The sequence below is a fragment of the Calypte anna genome, chromosome 5, assembly GCF_003957555.1.
Source record: "Calypte anna isolate BGI_N300 chromosome 5, bCalAnn1_v1.p, whole genome shotgun sequence".
Classification (NCBI taxonomy): Eukaryota; Metazoa; Chordata; class Aves; order Apodiformes; family Trochilidae; genus Calypte; species Calypte anna.
The window spans coordinates 5,108,105-5,132,793 of record NC_044250.1 but is presented as its reverse complement, the minus strand read 5'-3'; the positions used below and the strand labels follow the sequence as shown (position 1 = coordinate 5,132,793).

The window sequence follows — 24,689 nt, the reverse complement described above, 5'->3', positions numbered from 1 at the left end:
GGATGAGTATTAGGAAGAGGGTAGATACAAGGGAAAGACAGGAAAAATGTAGGGATTTGTTAAATTTAAAAAAAAGACCAAACCCAAACTGGAAAATTAACCCACTTGGGGGAAGAGGCAAAGCCATGTTTACTAAGGATAGACAGAGGAAAATTTGGAACAAAAGCAAGTGCTTTAAGAAGTGGAGGAGAAAAATATATTTTGGTTTTTTAGAAGGAAAACTAGGGAAAAAGAATGGTGAGGTAGGATTTATTTTTAATGGTTAAAAGTGATGAGATGTTTCAACTGGAAAAGAGTTTAAGCACCTTTCTCCCACTTTCTGTTTGAAGGGATTTGTCTTATAACAATATAAAGGACCTGCCAAGTTTTAAAGGCTGCCACTCCTTGGAAGAAATGTAAGTAGAAATACAACTTGTTTATCTTCATTGCCTCCCTAGTATGTGGAGTGCAAGTCCCTAAAATCTTTTTATTTCATGTTGGATCATAAGATTCTAAGCTTAAGGACAGAGAGAGATATTATGGAATCTCATGTGAGGACTGGACAGAGAATTCAACCACATGTGGTTTCCTCATCTAAGGCTTAATTGTTCCTGTGGCACAAAAAAAGGATGTAGGACACCTTAATTGTGTATTTCTGTTGAAACAACTTTTCTGCCTGCATGTATTCCTACTTCTCCTTCTACCTTTACTGTGCTCAAGCTTCTATCCTCTTAACCAGAGTGACTGGTAGACTTCTCACAGACTTTTGGTATCTTCAGTCTCCTTGTTCACATGGCTCACTGTAAAGGGTGATAGTGATCTAGAAGCATAATTTGCCCATTATCTCTTATCAGCATTTTCCTTTCATAAATCTGTATTTTGAGAAGGGAAAGTGCACCCAGGGTCAGAATATAGCCTCAAGGTTTGTTCAGAATTAAGTGCATTTATTTTAAATCTCATGAAGTGCTACTTTTAGCTTGGAAATCATTCAGCCCCCACTTAACAGTCTCTTCTAAATTAAATGAGATGTCAGTTGGGATAGCAGAGGCACCACAAAAGAGCTTTGTATTAATAAAGCTATTGCCATATTAGATGTGCAGAACAGATACTTAAACAGTTTGCCTACAAGGAGAAATGAGAAAAATCTTGCCATTGTAAGACTAAATTTATATATTAGCAGCCACTGAACTATCCCTTAGTTTGAAATCAGCCCAGTTTGCCATTAAAGTTCTGTTCCTACTTCTTCACTTTGCAGTTCCTTACAGCATAATGAAATCCATGAAATCATGGAGGATACCTTCCAAGGACTGTCATCCCTTCGTATCCTGTAAGTGTAGGAAGCTGCATGCTAAGTACAACAAGATAATGGGGTTTTTTTGATTGCTGTGTAAACTGATGTCAGGGTTTGGTGTTACATTTCTGATGCTGGATCCTGAAGTGAAGCCAACCAAGCACAAGAGATTCTGGCAGCAGCAAGTTTCAGTACCATTCTTTGTGTTCTCCATTTTGGTTTTATAGGCTATGGGGATATATTTTCTTAAAATATGGAGATTAAAAAAAGGAGGCATCCTTGGTATTCCACTATTTTGCATTATTTTATTACTATATTATTGCACTATCTAGTATTTCTTGGAGATATTTTCCTCTTTTCCTCAAGAGGAGCAGACCAGTAAACAAAATTGTCCCTTCCACTTGTATCTCTAGCTATATGAAGAAGAACATATATATATAAAACCACTGAAATAAAAAAAAAAAAAAAAATCCACAAATTGATAGGATTTTTTGCAAGGAATATCATAAGTCGTGGTCCAGCAGGAGATGGATCTGGATTTTGAAACCAAACAAAACTTATGGTCTTCTGCTTGTTCTTTTGTTGTCTTCCCCCACCTTTGCTGATGTGCTCTGCTGCAACTGCAGTTTGTCACCAAAGGGATTGTCCTGGCACCTTCAGCTTGGGAATGGGGTGGTGCCAGAGATAAGTTCTGCCTTGTGAGCACAGAGCAAGTTGCTAGCACCAGGAAGGAAGGAAAAGAGGGCAGGAATTGAGTATGGATGTAGTACCTTGGGGATGAGGTACAGCTGCTTCCAAGGGATGTGGCTGCTACTGCACCTGGCTGACTAGGGAGGGGAAATGGGAGCATCATTCAGCTTCTCTGACAAAGGCATAACGTATTTGTCACTTGGCTTTTTTCTCAGTGTAGTGGCTGTTACAGAGTTTTGATGAAACTGCTCAAATAATCTCATTTGGCTTTCATTGCAGCGACCTCAGCAGAAATCGGATCCGTCAGATCCACAAGGAAGCTTTCATCACTGTTGGAGCTATCATTAACCTGTAAGTAGGTTGTTCTGTGTAGAAACATCCTCCCTCTAGTATTAAACTACTGAGATAAATATTTTTAGTTCAAAACTGGTATGTGCCCATCATGATTCATCTCTGTGGATCATGAGAGCTCTTTCTTGCTGAACATATGCAGGGCACACTTCTTTAAAGTTCCTGTTGCATTGGGAGGCATTAGCCTGACCAAACCCTTGGTATGAGAGTTTAAAAACCTTCCTACTTCAATGAAATGTGTGCTGTAGGATCCTCAAGCTCACTTTTCTGTAACACTGTCTTAATATTCACATTTCAGAGACCTGAGTTTCAATGAACTCACTTCGGTCCCAACTGAAGGATTGAGTGGACTGAACCAGCTTAAACTTGCAGGCAATTCTGAGTTGAAAGAAGCTTTGGCAGCGAAGAACTTTGCAAAACTCCGGTACGTTGATAGCACCACAGAATGCCTCATTTATTTTGACATTAACAAGCAACGTGACAAAAAACCTTTTAGGTTTAATCATTATTCATGAGAACAATCAGGCCCTTTGCTGGGTCCTGTAGGGCCTTAATGTTGGCATATATGAGAGGGCATCAGCCTATTCTGGTATAAAAATCACGTGCAGACAGTTTTCTTGAAACCTGTTATATTGTTCCTCCACTACTTTCCAAGCAGAAGTCTCATTTGACGTTGAAGTCGTGGTTTGGATGGATTCCATTTGTTATTGAGCTGAGCTCTTTCAGAGTGTGGAAAAGGGGATCAGGTGTGCAGGTGTCTGATTCCATAATCACCACACTCTATAAATATGCTTTTTATTCTTGGAGGCAAATTATCAGAGTAACAGTAATCATTTAAATGGAAACTTGGTACTGGTTTTAGTGGGGGGTGGATCAGATAGTGATTAACTGCTTTGCATTTTCAAATACCTTTCCGCACATTAATATTTCAGTCTTCAAGAAGCAATTAAAATTGTTTCCCATACTATCCAACAGGTAAATGGAGATGAATATACTGTTAATTTGACTAAGGCCAGCAAAGGAATCCGTGTCACTTTTACAGTCTGGTTCAAACAGATAGGGTTATTTGGTTTTGGTTTGGTTTGGTTTTACACTGTGTTTCAGAACTAATGATTGCGGGATCCTTTAGACTGATGTTCCTTCTAAATATTTACAAGAACAGAATTCAGGAACATTCATGCAGATAGTTGATATTGTAGCCTTAAGTCAGAAAAAATAGTTTCTGGTTTGCTGTTATCTTGCTGTTTATGTGGATTTTTAAAAATTCTGTAGGCAGCTATACTCCTGTATGAGAATAAATAGTATGTACTGTTTCTGCCAAACATGCAAGACAATAGCAAAAAATTTTAAAAATCTTACTTTGCACCTACAAAATGAAGAGAGAGAAGGAAAGATCTGTTTTTAACATCGTGGTCATCTGGGAGTTAACTTTGTTACAAAATAGGTACTCTTTAATTAACTTGCTTCATTAGATTTTAGTACAACACCAGAAATGCAGATCAGAATTTTTTATATGGAGTAGAATGGAGTAGGAGAGAGAGCTGGAGAGCTAAACATCACAGAATTTTCTTTTTACTCCTTGCAGGAGACAAGATTTGGGTACATCACCTGTCCTTTATCTCAGTTCAAAAGTTAATCAGAAATGGTTACAGATGGTCCAATTTGAAACAGTTTCTTATTAGCAAACATGGCAAAAAAGAAGCTGAAGTTTCAGTACTGAAATGTGCCACTTAAATATTTTTAACAGATTGTAATCTGACCTGAGGTTAGATGAGTAACACTCCTTGTTGCTCTGCCTGTGTTTCAGGTCACTCTCTGTACCATATGCTTACCAGTGCTGTGCATTTTGGGGTTGTGAGTCTTACTTAAACTCTGATGCTGAAGATTCCAGTCACCAAGATCAAGGTACCTTATTGGATCGTGACAAGAGTAAGTGTTTCCTTGTGCTAAGCTGGCAGTATCATTTTGGGCCAGACTAGACCAAATAACAGTGTATGTTGTCTTTAAATAAAGAAATTTGAAAATTTAAGTCTTTATAGGGATACAAAAGCTGTCTCTGAAAGTGTTTAGCAGCTGCTTAATAGGCAGTGCCATGTACATTGTAAGTATGTAAGATTAACCTGTTCAAGGGAAAAACAAAACTTTAAATTTTCTTCTTTTTTAATTCTAAACTGCTGGTATTGTTTTTGTCATTTTCTGCAAGGATGAAAAACATTTCATGGTCCTTAGTATTTCAACTTTCATGTTCAGAAAAGCCTTGTCCTTCCATTGTCTACTTCATGGCCCATAGATCTTTTCCTGGTGAAAGATGTTGCTGCTTTGTTAAAAATCACTGCAAGTAGCTGGGACAGACTATAGTAACTCAGACTGCATCCACAGTTTCCACACTGAGTGCTCAACCCTATGTGGCAAACCTGACAGCTCTGCTTGTTAAAAGCTTAAACATTGGTCAAATGTTAGGTCTTGGATCTTTGAAAGGACTAATTCCCTCCTAGGCAGCTTCATTGCATTTCACTTGGGGTTTTTTTGGTTTTTTTTTTTTTGTCATCTTACAACTAACCCATTTTTCATATTTACTTTGTTACAGGTGATGCAGATGCTCTAAAAAATGAGGAAAGTGAGGAACTGGGACAGACTATTATTCACTGTACACCAGCAACAGGTAAATCTTACACTGTGCTCTAGCTTCTAAATGGGGATTTTACATCTATTATGAAAACCTCTTCAATCTTCATCATTTGGGCTAGCTTCACTTTTAGTGGACTTATCACAAGGATTTCTTGTTCACAGCCAAAAAAAATGGTACAAGTTCAGGAAGAATTTTATTGAAGTAACCCATACGTGCTCTGAGGATTTATTTGACCAATGCTTTTGATCTCCTGTTCATGAATGAGAATTCAGGTGGTGTGTTGCATAGCTTAAATCTTTAAAGCCTCAGAGGTTCTCTCTTCTTGCCCATGCCAGCAGTGGTGTAGCACAAAAAGAAATGAAGAGCGTGTTCTACAGGTTCACAATTTGCCTTGTTTTTCACCATTCCCTCCCATACTAACAACTTGTTTTTTATGCCATGCTGTCATCTGGTCATAAGTAGGACACTCCACCCACCATGTCATCTCTGAATCATTGCTCATCTCGTAGATCCACTTTCTGCTTTGCCTAATGGCAGGGATGGATTGCTGAACAGTGGCACTCGAGTGGCAGAGCACTGAAATTTGTGACATTCAGTCTTCCAAGCTTCAGTTTCCCCTGGTGGGCTGGAAATATTAGTGAGAGAAGAGGGTAACTTAACTCTAAGGGCAGAAAGACAGGAAAGTGTGAGTTTTGCAGTCTGTCTAAAGATATCACACTGTACAGCTACTGGAAAACAGACTTCAAAATTATTTTGGAAGCACAGCATTGGCATTTAAAATTTTTTTAAGAAGGAAATTGGGGGGAGGAGGGTGTGTGTTAATTTGCTGATTTTACTGGTCTGATAGCACCAGTTAGCAACATTACTTGCACAGAAAAAAGTTTGCTCATTTAAACAAAAAGGTGTTTTGGGTTTTTTTGACTTGCCAGTTTGGTAATTTCTGGAAGTTGCTTTAGGCCTTGGGAAGCTTTTGCACTGACATTTAATTGTTCTGTGCAGTTGCTGTTGCAGCCTGCATTAGGGATGGGTTGCACCTACCTTTTACCTCCCTAAAGGAAGGGCATGAGCTGCACAGAGCTGGAAGTCAGAAAGGAATCTGGCTTGGAAAGCTCCAGCCTGAGGTGGGAGCACAGTTTGGCATTTTTCTGCTTTGCCTTCAGCTCCCAGAGTGCTCGACTGGAGGGAGAGATCCCCAGCCATTGTGTTCAGACAATTAGCAGTGCCTAATGGGGCTGTAGGAGAGGTTTAACTCTTCTAATTGTTACTTAAAATCAGTAGGATTTCCCTATGGAATAAATAGCAATTAGAAGGATTAGAAGGGCAAGCAGTAGTAGTGACCTTTTTTCCTTGTCTTGCCTCATATTATTTTCCTTGTTGAACAGTTTTTATTATTTAAGCTTTTATAAGTGGCAAAAGAAGAAGAACAATCAGTTTCTCTGTCTGACTTTCCAAGCTCACAGTGGATTTCAGTGACAAGAATGAGGGAGAGGGCTTGTGGTGAATTCCTGTCTCTACTAAAGCTGGTTAAATTAAATGTCAGTTGTTTTACAGATGTTTCCTTGTGACCAAAAGTTACTCCAGAAGACATGTTTATGAATCTTTTTTTTTTTTGAGACATTTTACTTCCAAAAACGTGCTTTCCCCTTACAAGTTGGTTGTGAACATTTGGTTTTATTTAGTTACCAAATTTTTTCATGAAGTATGAAATCTAGAGAGAATAAGAAGCATTTAGATGGCACCAATATAAGCTATTTTGAGTAGCTAAAGGCAATTAAGTTTGTTTAGCTAGCTTGTTTATACAAAGTATTCTCAAGTGACCATTCATCGCAGTAATTATTATTTCAGGCATAATTAATTAGTAAATAGCCTCAGCACAATAGTTTGCTTTCAACTGACCTACTTAGCAGTTCAGCTGTGTACTCTATTCATGAATTAATGAGGAGTGCTCTTGTAATACCTTTTGAAAATCTTGCTTATTAAGGCACAATTTTTTTTTTCTAATTTGGTTGTCTTTCTGTTTTTTTCTTTTAGGTGCTTTTAAGCCTTGTGAATATTTATTGGGCAGCTGGATGATTCGCCTTACTGTCTGGTTTATTTTTTTGGTTGCTTTGTTCTTCAACCTGCTTGTCATGTTAACAGTATTTGCATCCCGTGCTCCGTTGCCATCTTCCAAACTGTTTATAGGTCTGATTTCTGTCTCTAACTTATTTATGGGAATCTATACTGGTATTTTAACTTTCTTGGATGCTGTCTCTTGGGGAAGATTTGCTGAATTTGGCATCTGGTGGGAAACTGGCAGTGGTTGCAGAGTTGCCGGGTTTCTTGCGGTCTTTTCGTCAGAAAGTGCCATTTTTTTCCTGATGTTGGCAGCTGTTGAACGGAGCTTCTCTGCAAAGGAAATCATTAAAAAGGGGAAAAGCAATCGCCAAAAACAATTTCAGATAGCAGCAGTTTTTGCTTTCTTGTGTGCCGTGGTGGCAGGATGCTTACCACTTCTTTACAAAGTGGAGTACTCGGCATCACCCCTTTGCCTGCCCTTCCCCACCGGAGAGACCCCTTCCTTAGGCTTCACGGTAACTTTAGTGCTCCTCAATTCATTAGCGTTTTTGCTAATGGCTGTTATCTACACTAAACTCTACTGCAACCTGGAAAAAGAGGACCTCTCTGAAAACTCCCAGTCCAGCATGATTAAGCACGTGGCTTGGCTCATCTTCACAAACTGCATCTTCTTCTGCCCGGTCGCGTTTTTCTCCTTTGCGCCGCTGATCACCGCCATTTCCATCAGCCCCGAGATCATGAAGTCTGTCACTTTGATATTTTTCCCTTTACCCGCTTGCCTGAACCCCGTCCTCTACGTCTTCTTCAACCCAAAGTTCAAGGAGGACTGGAAGCTGCTCAGGCGCCACCTGAGCAGGAAGAACGGGGCGGTGGCCATCGCCGTCAGCGCCCAAGGCGGTTGCGCGGCGCAGGATTTTTACTACGACTGCGGCGTCTACACCCACCTGCAGGGGAACATCACCGTCTGCGAGTGCTGCGAATCCCTCCTCTTATCCAAGCCCGTGCCCTGTAAACACTTAATAAAATCCCACAGCTGCCCTGCGCTGGCAGTGGTGCCTTGCCAAAGGCCGGACGGGTACTGGTCGGACTGTGGCACCCAGTCAGCCCACTCCGACTACGCTGACGAGGACGATTCCTTTGTCTCGGACAGCTCAGACCAAGTGCAGGCCTGCGGCCGCGCCTGTTTCTACCAAAGCCGGGGCTTCCCCTTGGTTCGTTACGCCTACAACATACCCAGAATTAAAGACTGAGAGGCTTTCTGCCCTCAGCTGCTCTCCTGGAGAGGTGTAAAGCTTCGCAGACCCTTGCCTGGTTTGACCTTTCGAGCAGGAAGCGCTTCTGTAATCACCGCCGAGTGTCGGCCGTAAAAGGAGGGAAGCGGGCGGTGACTCCTTGAGCCATACACTTCAAAACAATTAAACAAATAAATCACTTCCCCTGACTGTAAATGATTGGTAAACCAAATCTGTTACCCCGGTATTTTTACTCTTTCCACACAATAGTGGGTTCTTTTATACAGTTTTTTACATGCTAATTGTGTGTTTCCACGTTGTACTCCGGTTGTACTTTGCTTCTGCTGTTGGCGAGGGAAGTTCTGTTGATTTTGATTTTTTTTTTTCCTCTTTTGCCAAAGCACAATATAAAGGACAGCTGTTTAATATTAAAGAAATTATTTTTAAATGTGACTTTTCTATAATTAAACAAAAAAACTCTTTTGCTAGCTTTGTGTAGTGTATTCAGCATTGAATCTCAGGATAAATTTTACTGCAGGGCCAAAAAAGGGATTAATTCTCCCATATATAACTGTGACAGCAATATAGGAATACCATGTTTCTCTAGTATTTGAAGCCAATGCTCAATTTTTTAAAAAAGGTTTTGCTACAATCAAAAGCACTTGTGATCCACAGTATCTGTAGACTATGAAATAAGAATTTTAACAGCTGTCAGAAATAGTAGGTTTGAACACATTTTTTCCAGTGATGATGCATTAGTTCAGGTGAACCACAGCAACTTTCTTCAGTATTATGCAGTTGGGTCACACTGTTGGAAGGAATATCCATGCATCAGGGGGTGGTAGCAGTGCTGTCAATGTGTACAGCTCACAGCTTTGCAGAAAGGCTGGATAATATCTGCAGCCTCTTAGAGCACCCCAGTAGTATCTATGAATAGACTGCAATTTTAGCAAATGTAGAGAAAACAGAAAGCAATTTTTGCAATAAGGAAAAGCATTTTTTCAATTCTTTTAGTGAGGGTGAAGTACACTGTGCAAAGTCACCGATTTCTGTGTAAATCGGTGCAATATTTTTAAACCATTCAAGTCCTGAGACCCAAGTGTTTTAAGTACAACTAGTGGTCCATTTATAGGGTTTTAGTTTGAGGTCTGATCAATACAAAGCTATGAATGCATGATCAAGTAAATTCTGTATGTTTCTTCAACAATACACTAAATCAAAAGCAAATCCACTGCCATCCCAGTTACTCTGGAGACATTCTCATTAAGATTTAAAGCTAGATTGCTGTTTTGAGAATTAAGCTGTATATACTGTTCATACAATGAATTTTTATCTTTGTATTGTAAATTATTTGATAGAACACATGATGGGAAATGTGGCTTCAGTTCATTTTGTTAATTAAAGCTACCTCCTAAAATATAGTGGCTGCCAGTAGCAGAATGTTTAAAATGTGGTTTATATACTTTTTGCATTGTAAATAGACATGGTTGTATATTGTCACTGTAATAAAACCAGAATCCTTGTATATCAAAATCATGTAGTTTGTACAAAGTATGGGAGGATTATTTACTGTATGCTGTTAATTTTGTAAGCCAAAATATTCACATGTAAAAGCAAAAGAAAACCAACCCCGAGTTGTTAATTCTTATATTTACACTCATGAATATTACATCAGCAGTTAGCATGGAATGTTACACTGAGAGCAAATAAAAGGTACATAAATATTATTTATCTCTGTTTTTCAAAAATTAAGGCTGAATATGGCCAGGTAAAATTATTTAGCATAAACAGTGTGTCATCTGCTGTCCACTAATTGTGGTGAGAGTTTTAGGAAAGAAAAACTTTCTTACTTGCTAGCAAATTTACAAGTGGATTTATGATCTCGGACTAATGACTCTTGGCATGCAAAAGGTTAAAACCTTCAGGGAAGTGTTTGTCCTCTGATTAAGCAATCTCTTTTTAATAAAGACATTATTACATATTGTATTGGAGTCGGAATGTTTTCAGTAGGGCTTGGATGATCACATCAACATGGTTTTGAAGTTACCCCAGTGGCTGATTCTTAATGCGGTCAGCCCAGTCTCTTCCAACACACCCAGGCTGTATCTGCTGGGAGAGGTTAAAGAACAGAAGCACTGCTGGTTACTAAAATCAGCCTTCCAGGACTCAGTGCTGCAAAACTTGCCTGTCTCAGCATCACCACGGATGGATGATCCCATGGGGACAACCCTGAGCAATCCAGGTATTCAGTGCCTCCTGCTTGGCTCTTTGCTGTCCAAGCTGCTCTCCATCTGAAGTCATATGATGCTCAGTTTTCATACTCAGACAGCTGAAACTTCACAATTTATACTCGTCTGGGGTGTCTGGAGGAAAGAAATCCTTTGGTTTCCTAGAGTCTAAACCCAGCTGAAACTTTGTACAGTGACAATGTCACATACCTTGCTTCTAAACCCTTCTGAACTGTTGTACTGAGCTCCATCAGTGGTTATAGCAGACAAAAAAAAAAAAAAAGAATTTGCTGTTCACTCTAAATAAATGAAAACTTAGTGGATGGAGAACGTTTGTTTTCCTTCCTCGTCTTCTCCTTTTGTGAGGAAGCAGCTTTCTAACAAGAACAGTCACCAATTAAATTGCCAGAGCTGTTGCTAAGGTATTCCCTGTTTCCACATAATGAGTAATTTCTTACAGACAGCTGTCAGGCTGCTCTGTGGCAGTATGCTGGGAGATCTCTCAATCTGAAATGGAGCCTTTTTTTATTCTCTTATAAAAATAATCTTAGGAACTTTTTGGTTTAGATCCCTTTTGCCTTTTTTTTTTCATTTATTTCCAGCAGAATTTTCTGTGTTTAATCGTTAAGTTTACTCAGAAATTTCAGCGTTATATGAGAATACTTTTCTCCAATAATTCTTTTAACCTTGATTACTATTTTTAAGCCTTAGGTTTTAATTTACAGGGTAATATTTTTAATTCAAAGCACAAAGCAGTTTGTTTCATATGTACTCTCGATTTAATAATTTTTAATTACATAGATGCTTTTGATCTTTTACTGTTTGCTTAAGTTTATTTTTAGCAAGAGTTTTTTTTTTTTCTTAATATTACTTTTCCCATATAGTACAATAGGATCTGGCCAATTTAGCTGTAGAGTTAGTTGAAGATAAGTAGATAAGGAAATTAATTAAATCTGAAATGGGATAACACATCAGAGATTACTGGGTTTTTTTCTCTGTTGTATGCTGTCAGAACTGAGTTGAGATCCTGCTATTGATTCAAGAAGATGGAATTTGAATAAGTGTTTGATAAGAGCTGCACATTCTCTAAGCCAAGGGAGAAATTCTCATCCTTCAAGGCTGCTCTTTGAAGTCATTGAACTGAGGTTCCCTCCTAATGCCTTTTACATTTCCAGAGACTGAGCTGATCAGAGTACAGCTGAATTCCTGACATTTAACTATGTCACAAAGAAGACTTGGCATGCTCAAAAATTTCCAAGTTGTCAAATCAGGGTAGTGATTTCGATATTTGATACCTGTAAATTTGTTGTTTCAACATAATTTTCTATGTAAAATCTTTTTTTTCCAAAAATATCGTGGATTACTTCTGAGCAATTTCAGATGGTTGCCATGCCTGGACAAAGTACAGTCCTGTGAAGGTATCACTGTGCTTTAACTCCTTGTTGCTACATAGCTTAAAAATTGTTATCCCACAGTCTGCATTGATTCAGTGAGTTGAAAGACTGCAGTTTTAGTCATTAAGTTGATGAGAAAGCAGCCTGATTTTTCCCAATGGCCATAACCACGGGGGTGTACACGTGGCTGGTTTTATTCACAGAGTTATCCGCAGCTTCATCGCCTCAGTTTGATTTAGCCCGCAGCCTCTGGCTCTCTTGGCACTTAATTTCTTCCCCAGCACACGCTGTTTGGATCCACTCTTTCCTATTACGTCCCCGAAGTTCACGGAATTTCGGCCTTTCCCGCGAAACGCGGCGCGATGGCGCGCAGGAGCGGAGCGCGCAGGCGCGGAGGGAGGCGGTGGCGCCGCGGTTACCATGGTTACTGGGGGCTCCCGCAGGGGCCGCCGGGAGCGCGCGGCGGTCTGGAGTGGCGGGCGGGAAGCGGAGGGCAACGGCCGCACGGTCCCTCAGGGGCAGCTCCTTCCCTCAGGGCTCGCCCGGCCCTTCCCTCAGATCCCGCTCCTTCCCTCAGATCCCGCTCCTTCCCTCAGATCCCATTCCTTCCCTCAGGAGCCGCCCGATCCCTCAGGGCTCGCCTGATCCCTCAGGGCTCCTCCGATCCCTTCCTCAGGGCCCGCTCCTTCCTTCAGGAGCCTCCCGATCCCTCAGGGCCCGCCCGCCGGCATGAGCAGCGGCTCCCGGACCCGCGGCAGGAGGAGAAGGAAGAGGCCCGCCCGCCCCAGCCCGCCGTCCTCTGCCACCTCTGAGGGCGAGGAACCCCTCAGTCCCTCTGGCTGCTCCCCGCTCTCCTCCAGCTCCCCAAGCGGCCAGGAGGAGGAGGAGGAAAAGGAGGAGGAGGAGCGGGCGGCGGCCTTCTGGAGCGATAGGTAACCCCTGCGCCTCGGCCCAGGTTCGAGCAGGCCGCCCCTTGTGTGAGGAGCCCGAGTTCCGAGCTCTCCTCCCTCCGCTTGGGGCCTTGCTTGGGGATGGAAGATTATTCTACGTAATTTTAGAGATTTGTTTGCCTAGATAATGTTTTAGGCAACTCTCACTTTTTTTTTTTTTTTTAATGGTTTCTTGGGAAGCTGCAGGTAACAGCAGCCTTGTCTGTGGGCAGTTAAGTGTTTGTAGAATGGGTTTGTTAAATGCCTGTTGGCTGCTGACCTGATCCTCAAGGTCTTTGCAAGTTAAAATGGTGCTTCAATTCCTGTCAACCTTTTAAACGTTCTTAGAGGGCTGTTTTAGCTGGTGTATGTACTTATATCCAGAGTCAGCTCTGTGTGCATCCATTGTCCAGTTCGTGTTCCTGTTTGTTCCCTTTTCATTAAATGCAGACTTAATAGGTCTTTCTGTCTCCTGCTTGGCAGGAGAGTAAGCAAGCCTTTTATCTCCCTTTAAGATAGAAGGGCATGGAGTGCCTGGAATACAACCTTTGCAATGGTAACTTCACCAATCTGTGTAGTAACTAATGGTGGATGTAACTAACAAGACTGAACTGAGCTGAAGGTGCCAGTGGGGTAAGGGAAGAGCAGCTGAGCTTCATAGGAGTGTAGGGTTCCAGCATGGCTCTCAGTCTCCCATGGAGAACAGTACACACTTCCCAGGTGGACTGAGGGGCTGTGGGCCACACCAAAATTTTCTTACAAGGAGTTATTGGAAAAGGTGCTGAGAATCCAGGAAAAGTGTTCAATTAGAAATAAAAGCTTCAGAGTGGAAAGGCTATTAGCCTGTATATAGTCCATCCTGTTCCAGGTTTTCTGTTACCTCTACTTTCACTCCTTCCTGTTTACCAATTTTGTTACCATACCTTGACATTTTGTAGTGCCCCGTTCTACAACTGCTCCATGTCTTTGCAGCTTTGTAGCTCTCAAATTCTGGGCCTGTTTCTACAGTCTTCCCTGGCAGTGGTAGGATTGCAAGTGTTAGGGCCTGAATTGGAACAGTCTCATTAAACTCTGTGGGCACAATATATGCTCCACTCAAGCAGAAACTCCATCTGAGTAACACTGCTGCTGTGTTGTAATAAGTGTCTACCAAATGCTCATATAGCAGCTTCCGTGTATAACTGCCAAGATCTCAAAGGTATAATAATACAAAAACACTTCTTACACAGCCACTGCCTCCCCCCCTCTCATATGCACACACTCTCTCAAAGATTCTTTTTGTTGTTGTTGTTCTCTTAAAACTTCACAAAAATTAGCCGGAGGCAGGCATTTAACGTGGGAAAAACAGTATTTGCAGAAGAGAGGCTTTAAACAAGGCTTTGTGAAATGGTGTTAGGCATTTTCATACTTTCATTATGGATCAGTGTTATGTTTGATGGCATGACTTAAGTGAAGATATATGGTAAACGGTAATCACAATGTGTTCTATTAATCAGACTTCAGTTCTTATGCCAAATGTATCTGATTCAATTTAAGATACTTAAATACCAATGTAATCTTGAGATTGTGGTACCTGGAGAAATCTGTTACTGTAATTATTCCGAGGGAGGTCATAGCTGTGAATATGTTAACTTTTCAGAAAGTGGCCCCATGAAATTCAAGGTCTATGTAGCTAAAATCCATAGTCAGTGTGCCAGGGAGAGTGTGGCCTGTGGCTGGGGTGCACACTGAGGATTGCGTTCTAAACTGTGGTCTGGTGCAGTCTGGGAGCTGCAGACCCAGTACTGCAGAAGAGTAGAAATGTTTTTCCTAACAATTCTTCCTATTCAGCTTTTGTTTTCCTGTTTAACCCTCGTTTTCTGATATTTCCTTACTGTGGATTATTTTTTTGAGACGTTAACACCTTGGCCTTTAATACTACTGATGGAAGAAAACACATAGTAAATAATATTTTTCTTAATGCATTCCTTCTACTAGTACTTTTTCTCAGGTTAGTCTAATGTGTCAGCATTACTGTAGTACAAAGTGCCATAATGCAAATTGTGCACAGCAAAAGAATGTATTGAGGAAGTATCCCTGCCCAAAACTTCAAGTCTGGACAAAGTTGTGATGGGTTCCTGAATTTGAATGCATAAGACTTTCATCCTTATCTTTAATAAACTTTCAGAGAGTTTTTTTCTAACAAAATATGTTACTATCTGCTCTTAAGTTGCATCCCTTATTATATATCCCTGCTTAAAAGCTGTGTCTGTTAAAAGTCTTTGGGTTGAAGCATAGAAGCCCTGGGGTTCTGCAGAAGGTTTCAGACAACACTGGGCTTGGGAAGGCTTGGGCTGCGCTGCCTCTGTGAGTCAGGGTGTTCTTTCAGTTCAGTTGTGCTACATCTCTGTGGCAGCATGGAATAGAGAGGGCTGGGGACTGATTGTGGGGAAAACAACCCTTTTCCAGGTTAGTTTCAGGGTGAATCAGTTCCCCTGGACATGTCAGAGCATGACTAGCCACACGTGGCTAACAGCAGTGGAGAAGAGTAGGACAAAACTCCTTAGCACTGACATTGTTTCTCAATGCTTTGTGTCACAGAAATCTATTTTACAGATTACTAGGATGCACAATGTTTTGCAACAAAGTACTGGTGTTCCCTGAGACCATTATACTTTTACATTGATGAAACCCACATATGCTTAAAAGATTAATTTCAGGAGCATCAACATAGTATGCTTGCTTGGGTGGCTCTTCTGTAGCTTGAATTCAGCAAACAGAATTATTGTAGTGAAGTAGGTAGGTGTTTCCAGAGCCCATATGTCCATGTAAAATACTAAAGTGAAGTCTAGTTTCGCTGTTCTGTTGTTAAGAAAAAAATCTCTATAAGATAAAAGAAACATCAAAAAAACATCTATTGGCATGTTTTCAATTTTTGTTTACTCAGAGCCTAATATACTGTCTTCTGCTGTATTACAGGTATTGCATATCGTAAAAGATATTTCTGGCCTTAGGGCAAGGATTGCTGCATTATTAATGAGTAAAGAAGTTATGAGTGAATTATGCAAGGTATCTTATTAAAAGTCTATTGGAACCTTGTATAATATCATCAAGTATCATATGCAAACCATATTTCTTAAGCATGTTTCCCGTGAAAGGTTTTTAGCTGCCTATTAGAGTGAATGGATTCTCAGTGCTGTTTGAGAGCATAAATCCAGTTGTAAGGACTTGCAAGAAGAATATTTTTTTTCCCTTTTCTCATGCTAAAGGCCACTCCATACATGGATTCTCTCTGTGACTAGGAGCAGCATGTTAAATCTCTTACTTCCCATGGTTTCCATGTCTTCTGACACATGGAAAAGGTGACATTTTGATGTTTCTGGTGTTAGTTTTTGTTCAGCTCATGAAAGGTAATGCTTGAATCTGTTCCACAGGTTGGAACAGTGGGAAAAAAAATCATAACAAGTTAGAATTTACTAAATGGAACATAAGGGGGATGGTTAGATGGAATGGATGAGTAAGCCATTGATCCATTCTGAAAATTACTAAGCTAAGAGAAAAAGAATGTCTTTGTCACAATATACCATAAATGTAATTTTTCAAGGCAGTAGCACTGCTTAACTTTTCAATCAAATATTTTATAGATAAAGGTCTTTTACATTTCTTGTTTTTAATTCAGGAAGACTGAAGACTCTGAAGTCACAGGGAGCAAAAATGAGTCACTTTTGAAAGATAATCTTTCACCATGGGAAGAATGGTTCATTGGGAAAGAGAAGAAACTACGTGCTCGCTTAGAAGATAGAGCTAAACAGGTGAATACATCCAATTAACTTTGTTATGTACAAGACAACATAGGAAGCACCAAAATGTGAGATTTTTTATTACTTTTGATTGCAGAAGCAGTATTACCTGTTGTTTTTTAGTGTCTTGAGCCTTCATAGTGTTTGTGTTTGACAGTGCTGACATGATTCATGCTACATGCATTCTCTTTTTCTAAATGCTATGCTTCATTGAAGTGGTGCTGTATAATATTTTGCTTATCCAACTGTCAGTTAATGGTTCAAGTTTAAAGGATTAAAACATTTATATAATTATAACCTTGATTTTCATCATGAGTACATATGACTGCATGTAGGTAGTAAAACACGACAGGGCGTGTGCTGGGTGTAAGCATGCCAAGCTGCTTGTTTAGATGTGAGGCATGGTGTTGTTACCCACTTAGGGTGTAATTATACAACTGTTTGGTGTCCTTTCCCAGGATAGGTTTCCTTGTTCCAGCATTTTGGCCCTCTTTCCATCTTTTGCCCCCTTGCAAATAAACATTTCTTCAATACTGGGGCAGGGGCAAAATTAAATGAGCGTGCTGCAGCTTTTCTTGATTAACATATTTGTTGTTGCATTTGATTAAATGATACTGTTGTTTAAGATCAAATTGCAAGTATTGGGTAGTGGTTAAAACAATCACATCAAAGTTAGGTGATTTCTCATGTTAGTTACTGATTTACTATTTGACCTTGAGCAATGTCCTAACCTTTCTGTGATTCACTTTATCTGGAAAGTGAAAATAACATACAGCTGTTTTATGTGGGCTGTCTCATACTGTTTATAAAACACCCACTGCTGGAAGGTTCTGGAACAGTCTTTTCTAGGTCAACATAACACCAAAATAGTTTGTCAAAGTTGAGAAATATATTCTGATCCATTAATATTCACCCCACATTTCATTACTTCCCTTTTAGATTCCAGTTTGGAAGTTGTTCTCCCTGTTTCAATTTTTGAGTGCAAAAGGCAGCATAAAGTAATTTCTAGGGTCATGTAGAAAATGTGGTTTGTGTGTAGACTTCTCATAGGGTCTCGATGAGGAGCCAAAGCCATTTATTGTGTATCACACAACAGTATTTATACTGTACTACACATCATGTAGAAGATACCTCTCATATATATATTGGGAGCAGTCATAGGACAAGCATTGCTTTAAGTCCTGTGGAAATCGGCGAGAAGGTGAATGTTTTGGGTTTAATGTGTAAGATGATGTTAAACTGCAACACATATATATATATTAATGAGGAAAAAATTTCAAAATCTAGTGCTTACACTGGTTTAACTGCAGCACTCTTTCCAGAATTGAGTGTGCTGGTGTAGGTGGTCACCACAATTCAAGATGAATGCTTTTCTTTCATTAGAAAATCAATATACAGCTTGAGAAGATGAAACAAAAGCAAGAATATGAAAGGAGGAAAAGGATAGCTGAAGAGAAGCACAAGGAATGGGTCCAAAAAAAAAGAGAAGAGGTAAATATTGCTTCGGCACATGCCATGCTTAAGTAAACCTGTGTCAAATTTACATGAACTGTTTGGACAACAGTGGTTTTAGTTTGCTGAATGAATGACTCTTTTAATTGAAAATTATAAAACCACACCAACACAGTTAAACATTTTTCTAAGACTGATTTTATTTTTTCATAAGGTATAAAGAGGTTTGTTTTCTGACAAGTCAGATAGTTGGCCTGCATCTTGATCACTAACCTTCTGCTTATTATAGCTGGGGTCGTGGTCTTCAGTATCCTAATTTTCTGACTTGTTAGGTCCAGTGCCTAAGCATTTTGGGTTAAGTGTCCATCTAACTGTTGTAATGTCTTGTACACCAAGTAGAGCCAGAAGAAGGATTTAGTCAAGTACCATTGTGGAGAGGCAAATAGTATGGTAGAGTTTAGAGGATAATTGAGGTGTGAGGCCAGATTCAGGAAATTCTCAGTAAACCACAATTAGCAATTGGGAACTTCATGCAAAAAGTAATTTCTGAGTACAATGAAAAATTTTTAAGTTCTCTTGAGAGGGATGCTGAAGTCCAGGCTCAGCAGCAGACAGAATCCTGACCTCAGTGGGGCAATGTACAGCTCCATGTGACACAAAGCAAGCATGTGTTTTGGGTGGCAAAAAATGGGAATGTTTGGGAGTCCTGGGTTTGTTCAGCCCCTACTATTTGGTAGACAGAGATTAATGTCACTATCTCAGAACTCTAGAGTCTGTTTAGAACCACTAGAATAACCTGTGTTTGGATCTAACCTTATTACTTACTCCAAATACTGACTAGATGATTGGCAAAAACTGGACCCCATTCAAATTCTGCTGTAAGCATTTGTAGAAAGGATTCTTCCTTACTAAAGCAAACAGCAGAAACTGAAAGATTCAGCACAAACAATGCCATTTTTCTCTTCTAAAATGCAAAGGAAATTACCTCCCTTGGCCCCATTCCTCAGCTTCTGTAAACTTCTACCAATGTGGGTCTTCCAAAGACTTTTTTTTTTTTTGGGTGATTTACTTATTAACGTATTTTCTGTTGTCAATGGGAATAGGAGGTCTTTTATTGTAATCACATCAGCTCAGAGGACATAAGAAAAAAATATCTGTGCCTGGACTTTATCTTACTATATTTTGGAAGGATAAGGTCATCCTTAGGCCATGTCCCAAGCTTTTACCAAAAGTAATCTGATTTTCATTTCAAATAGATGATTCATTGGCTGGTCTTTTCTGTAAACCACACTCAAATGAAGAACACACTGAACTTAAAAGCTTAGTTGTCTTTAGGGTATTAACTTTGGTATTGCATGAACCTTACCACTCCAAGTTTCCACAAGATTATGTGTTTATCAGCACACAGACTGAAGGATAAATTTGTCAATTCAGTGACTAAAAAGGTGTTTAAAATTGCATGAAGTTTCAGGTTAGATTCATGAGCACTAACAGTTAGGATTTTCTTGGGGAGCATGTATACATCTCATATTTGGAAAGCTCATTTGATTTCCTTCTAGAAGCATGAAAAGGGGTTCCTTGACTTGTTTTGTGTTAGATGTAATAGAGTTCTATTTTTAACAAGTTACAGAAATATTAATCAAAATATTTTAACTGTAACATAATTTGACTGTGTCCTTTCAAATATTTTCTGCATTGTTGAATAGCAAATAAGGCATCAGTTTATTATTCTTAATAGTAAAGATGAGCAAAGCAGATGTTAATCATAGAACTTTGATGTTTAACTTTTTTTGTTCATTTTTTTCTTTCAGTAAGTCTCCATTACTTACTGAAAAATACAGTTTTAATGGAAAACAGGTACAGAATAGGAAAATTCTCTTTGATGCTTTTTTTTTTTTTGAATTTTGTTCTTTTAATTTAGTTTTCTGTTGGCTGATGGTCTTTATAAGGAGGAAAAATCAGTAAGAAATATGAAAGCTTAGAACCAAAGCACTATAAAATAATGAATGACATGTTTCCCTAAGCAGACTTCCCTTTCATGGTGTGCTGCATGATTTCTCCCAGAAGAAAGGCTTCTTCCATCTCTTACTCCAAAGACTTTATTTAATGTTAACTTTATCTCACCATTGCTAATATAGAAGGGCAGATTGTTGGGCAGCTTGAGCATGACTTTCAAGTTAAAAAGTCATGCTCAATCCTGCTCTTTCTTTCATCCAATGACTTGTTAATTATTTTGTGAGGAGTGGTACTGCTTCAACAGGAGGGGTGGAGTGTCTTCTCATCGCAGCTTGCAGGCTGGTAGATAGAGTCTTCTCCTCACAGTGGGACATGTTAGTTTGAATCCCCTCAGGCAGAAAGGTAATTCTCTCTCCTAGGTTAATGTTCTAACAGCTGAACTATTGTTCTGAGTCAAAGCTGTGGCTGCTGCTACATTTTATTTAGAGCCCGGTGTGCTTTGGTTTTGCTGACAGTTTAGACTTGAAAGAGAGATGAGATGTTCACCTTTTTCAAAACTGCACCCTTTCAAGAGAAGAATTTGTGAGGGAACTTAAGTATCTAGCAGAAATACCTTCCAGCCTTGAGAAACCAGCATCATTTAAGCATTTAAACTTTCTATTTAGGTGCCCATGTCTGTCTTTATGGATCTGAACTGTTTTTGTAACTCTGGGCTTAATTTATTGAGGGGAGCATTTCTGCATATTGCAGGGGTTTCAGCATCTAGACCTGGACTACTTAACAAGACCTTTCTTCTTATTTATTTCTGATACGTCTTTACATAAACGTTTCTGTGAGGCCGTGCATGGCCAGTGCTAGGGGTATAATTTTAGCTTGTACCTGAATCTTAATTGTGTCCAGACTTACCTTTAGATTTGTGTGAGAAGAATGAGCTCATTTCTCATGGTCATTGTTGGAAAGAGTTTTCAACAGACCTGTGGAAGAGGATTTTAGGGTGGCAGCTTACCTGCCTTCCATTTGGAATGGTAGTTTGCTTTACTGATTTCACTGAAAAATAAAACTAGGACACTACTGTTAAAAATTACAACATATATCCCTGTCCCAGAAGTACTGAGGTGTCTGAAGTATTTTTAAAAATATCTTGAGTAAATAAGAGTAGTAAACATAATAGCATAAGGAATCTTAGTAATTTTAAAATCATGTTTTAGACAAGTTATGTTTAAATCTGTTCTGTCTGGAACCTAGCGGTGAACTGGTCCTGTCTTCAAAGAGCTTACAATGTAATTTTTTCACAGGGTTATGATAACTTTTCTTTGTAATTATCTAATAAAATTAACTGTATTCCTCAAAAGATTTGCTCATTGAAATATACTGAAAAGTTTCTATTCTGTTTTGTTGATCTGTTTCCTATAGAAAAGATGGGAAAGGGAACAAAAGCTGAGCAAAGAAATGGCAGAAAAAGCCACAAGGGAACTAGAAAAAATGCAATTAAAAGAAAAGGCTGAAGTAAAGTATCAAGAATGGTTAAAGAAGAAAAGAGCTGAAGAGGCAGAAAAGAAGAAAAAAGAGCAGGTATTAGTCAGTTAATTTATTTGGATGGGGTTATCTAATCTGTAATTCATGTGAAATATATGGGCTGAGTAAATTGATGAGAATTTATCAAATGGCAGTGTTGTACATTGAAGAATGTTAATGCCTTGAACAGTGAGGTGTGGTCAGCAAAGCAAGATGCATATTAACGCATTTTTCATAATAGTCTTTGCAAACCCACTGCAATTAAGAACTGATAAGGAGAAGACAAATACAAACCACACCCTATGCTGCAGGGTGACCCAACAGAAAATAGGTGGTTTTCTCTCAGCACCCCAACTATATTATGATTAAACTTGCACATGGATCTCCTTAAAAGCATTTTTTCATACCTGCCTGTACCATGTGATACTAGAAATTCTAATTTATTATTCCATATTAGTTGATCACCTGTGTATTCTTATAGTGAGCTTCAGAAGACCTCTTTCTTCATGTAAGCTTCCTAAAACATGGGCTTTGAGGTCCTCTAGCTCACTAGAACATATACTTACGGGGCTACACTTGCAGGAATCACCCAGAATTCCTCTGAAATATCACATAGTGGTAATAATTATACCTGAAAACTGTGAACTGTGTGACCAGATACCTTTATCTGCAAAGCTCATTGTTTGTACTTTTATTCAATTAACATTTCAGTATAATTTTTCATAGAATATGTAATATTGTAGGAGTACTGCACTACTGTTGTAGCTAGGTTTGGGGGAGGATTTTGGTGAGAAGAATTTGTCTATTCCCCCTGTAATTACAGCAGTTGAAGTGCAGAACACTTGTATTTCACAAGTATACATAATAATGTCTTTGCATTTACTTTAAAATACTGTAAGCTGTATCAGATCAATTTTCAGGCCTTAAAGACCTTGCAGTCTTTCAAAATTTCCCATATAACTAAAACACACTTAAATATTCTCTACTGGTGGTGCTTGTTTTCTGCAGAACAATCTGATTCTGTCATTCTGCTGAGCCACTAAAATGCACAGTGCAAAGACCATGAAACCAAGAAAATTAAAGTTATCAGACAGCTTTAAACCACACACATCTTTTTTTGGTCACATCTTCATTATGTAGGTTCTTACAAGCCAGTTTCATGGTACCAATTAAACTTAGTTTAAATCCAAATGCTACGTGTAGACATACTGTTTTTACTCTTACTTTTGATTTATGGTTCCCAAAGCCTACTCCAGGCTTGGAGACAGCCCTGTCATGGCTGATGGAGGGTTGTACAACTCTGTGTAAATGAGGAGTAGATGCAATAGCCTCTTTAGGCTAACCACAGCAGGACATGCCATTTATGTTCAATATATCTTCTACTCTGTAGTGTCTCAGAAAGTTTCTGACAGCTTTTTCTCAGAGAAACTAGACTAATGAGAAGGCTGATTTTTTTTATTATTATTATTTAAGATGTAAAGGAAAAAACCACAACTTTCCTGCTTTCAGGAAAATGTATTTGTATTTGGAAACATTTTTGAAATAGATTCAGCAGGCTGGGAATCTGTGAAAGGTTTATTTACCATCTTGTGTATATTGTACAGTGCCTTTGTCTATCAAATATCTGTCATTTATATATTTTTTTATTTTTAGGAAAAAGAAAAAGAAAGGGAATCTGAACTACAGGAGAAGAAAGAGAAATCAGAGAAGATCTTTAAGGAATGGCTACATAATGCTAGAAATAAACCACGCCCTATTTTAGATGGCTATGGCTTCCCACCTGGGAAGTCTGCAGGTTTGTCCTTCTCCTACACAGATGTAGTGACTTAGATTTGTGGTTCCTGTCCTCTAATTTTTTAATGTAAAATGAACTCTTTTGAAGATTTTCATTCAGTATCTAATTTTGGCACGTGGTTTAATATCTCATATGTTACAAGTTGGAGAAACTTTTACTCCAAAACCTTCTGTGCATTTTTTGTAGCCCTTTATGTTATTTGGGAGGAAAATTGTCTTATTTGAGAGAATAATGTATCATGTTGTGGCATAACTGGTTTTGATCTTACTTTGCCATCAAGGGTTGTTTTTTTTTGGACCTTCATTACTTCTCAATAGCTGCAGTCACTTATTTAAGTGATTTTAGAAAAATATTTCTCTACTTATTGTTGTTCATGCAGGAAAATGTGTAACAGACTTTGATTTATCCAGCATGAATACAGTGAGATTGCACTGCAGACAAATGACTGATAGAGCAACATATTTCTGCTGTTGCATTTAGGTTTTATTACTGCTTTTTGAGCATTTTGATTATTACACAGTATTTGACCTTTTAATTTTTTAAAATAGGGATTAATAATATGCCAGTAATTGGATAAAAAAAAAAAATTGCAAGATTTATTACTTTGTCATTATGTGATGCTGTCATCTTTGTTAGTCAAAGTGATTTTTGTTAACTACTTGCTTTGTAAACATTGTAGTATAAATATTCTTTTTTAGTTATGGTTATTTTCTAAATGTTTTAGGCTATTCTGATGGAAATTCATATCCAGTTCCAGCATACTGTAACCCCATTCCTTGGAAACCTATACCTGTGCCTCCTCCAAAGGAAGAAAATGGTCTTACCATGAGGAAGAGCAGGAGAGCTGCATCTTGTCAGCCACGTGTGTCTTCACGTATGGTAATTTATAAGTCCAAGAACAACCCTTGTGTTGGATCCTTGTGCAGAAAACAGTTATAGTACAGAAAATAATGCTGTTTTATGATCTTGAGTGGACTGAGCCATAAATACAAAGTTCTTAATGGTTATATGTCCAAAACAGACTGTGTCTTTTTAATATTTATGAAGTTTTTTTTTTCATTTACACTCAGATTACCAATCACCTTTTTACTATGTTTTTTGTATGCTGCATTTTAGTTAAAAAAAAACAAAAAAACCAAACCAAAACCAAAAGACCCAAACCAAATAAAGTCATATTCAGCCAATTGTAATGGGACTGTTCCTCAATACCAATAAAGGCACAGGATTGTTTCTTCTTTTTCCTTTTTCCTTTTTTTCCTTTTTCCTTTTTTTCCTTTTTCCTTTTTTTCCTTTTTCCTTTTTTTCCTTTTTCCTTTTTTTCCTTTTTCCTTTTTTTCCTTTTTCCCTTTCCCTTTCCCTTTCCTCCTCTTTTGTTGTTGAAGGAATTCTTTTGTGTATGCTGTTATTCTTT

General features: G+C 38.8%; 2 protein-coding genes across 3 annotated transcripts in view; both read left to right on the top strand.

The window, feature by feature from the left end:
- Window positions 1-9,952, top strand: part of LGR4 (leucine rich repeat containing G protein-coupled receptor 4) — a 71,830-nt gene extending 61,878 nt beyond the window's left edge. For both annotated transcript variants that reach the window (XM_030451317.1, XM_030451318.1), the window contains 7 exons: window positions 330-395; window positions 1,235-1,306; window positions 2,240-2,311; window positions 2,610-2,735; window positions 4,119-4,240; window positions 4,899-4,973; window positions 6,972-9,952. In XM_030451317.1, the coding sequence (XP_030307177.1) occupies window positions 330-395; window positions 1,235-1,306; window positions 2,240-2,311; window positions 2,610-2,735; window positions 4,119-4,240; window positions 4,899-4,973; window positions 6,972-8,248 (1,810 nt within the window). In that variant the 3' untranslated portion in view covers window positions 8,249-9,952. The remainder of the gene's footprint in view (window positions 1-329; window positions 396-1,234; window positions 1,307-2,239; window positions 2,312-2,609; window positions 2,736-4,118; window positions 4,241-4,898; window positions 4,974-6,971) is intronic.
- A 2,406-nt stretch (window positions 9,953-12,358) lies between these two features.
- CCDC34 (coiled-coil domain containing 34) lies at window positions 12,359-24,424 on the top strand. Its single transcript, XM_030451310.1, has 6 exons — window positions 12,359-12,784; window positions 16,440-16,572; window positions 17,944-18,051; window positions 21,382-21,540; window positions 23,137-23,278; window positions 24,003-24,424. Exons 1-6 carry the CDS (start codon window positions 12,582-12,584, stop codon window positions 24,215-24,217), a joined length of 960 nt encoding a protein of 319 aa, XP_030307170.1. The 5' UTR covers window positions 12,359-12,581; the 3' UTR covers window positions 24,218-24,424.
- Window positions 24,425-24,689: the final 265 nt, after the last annotated feature.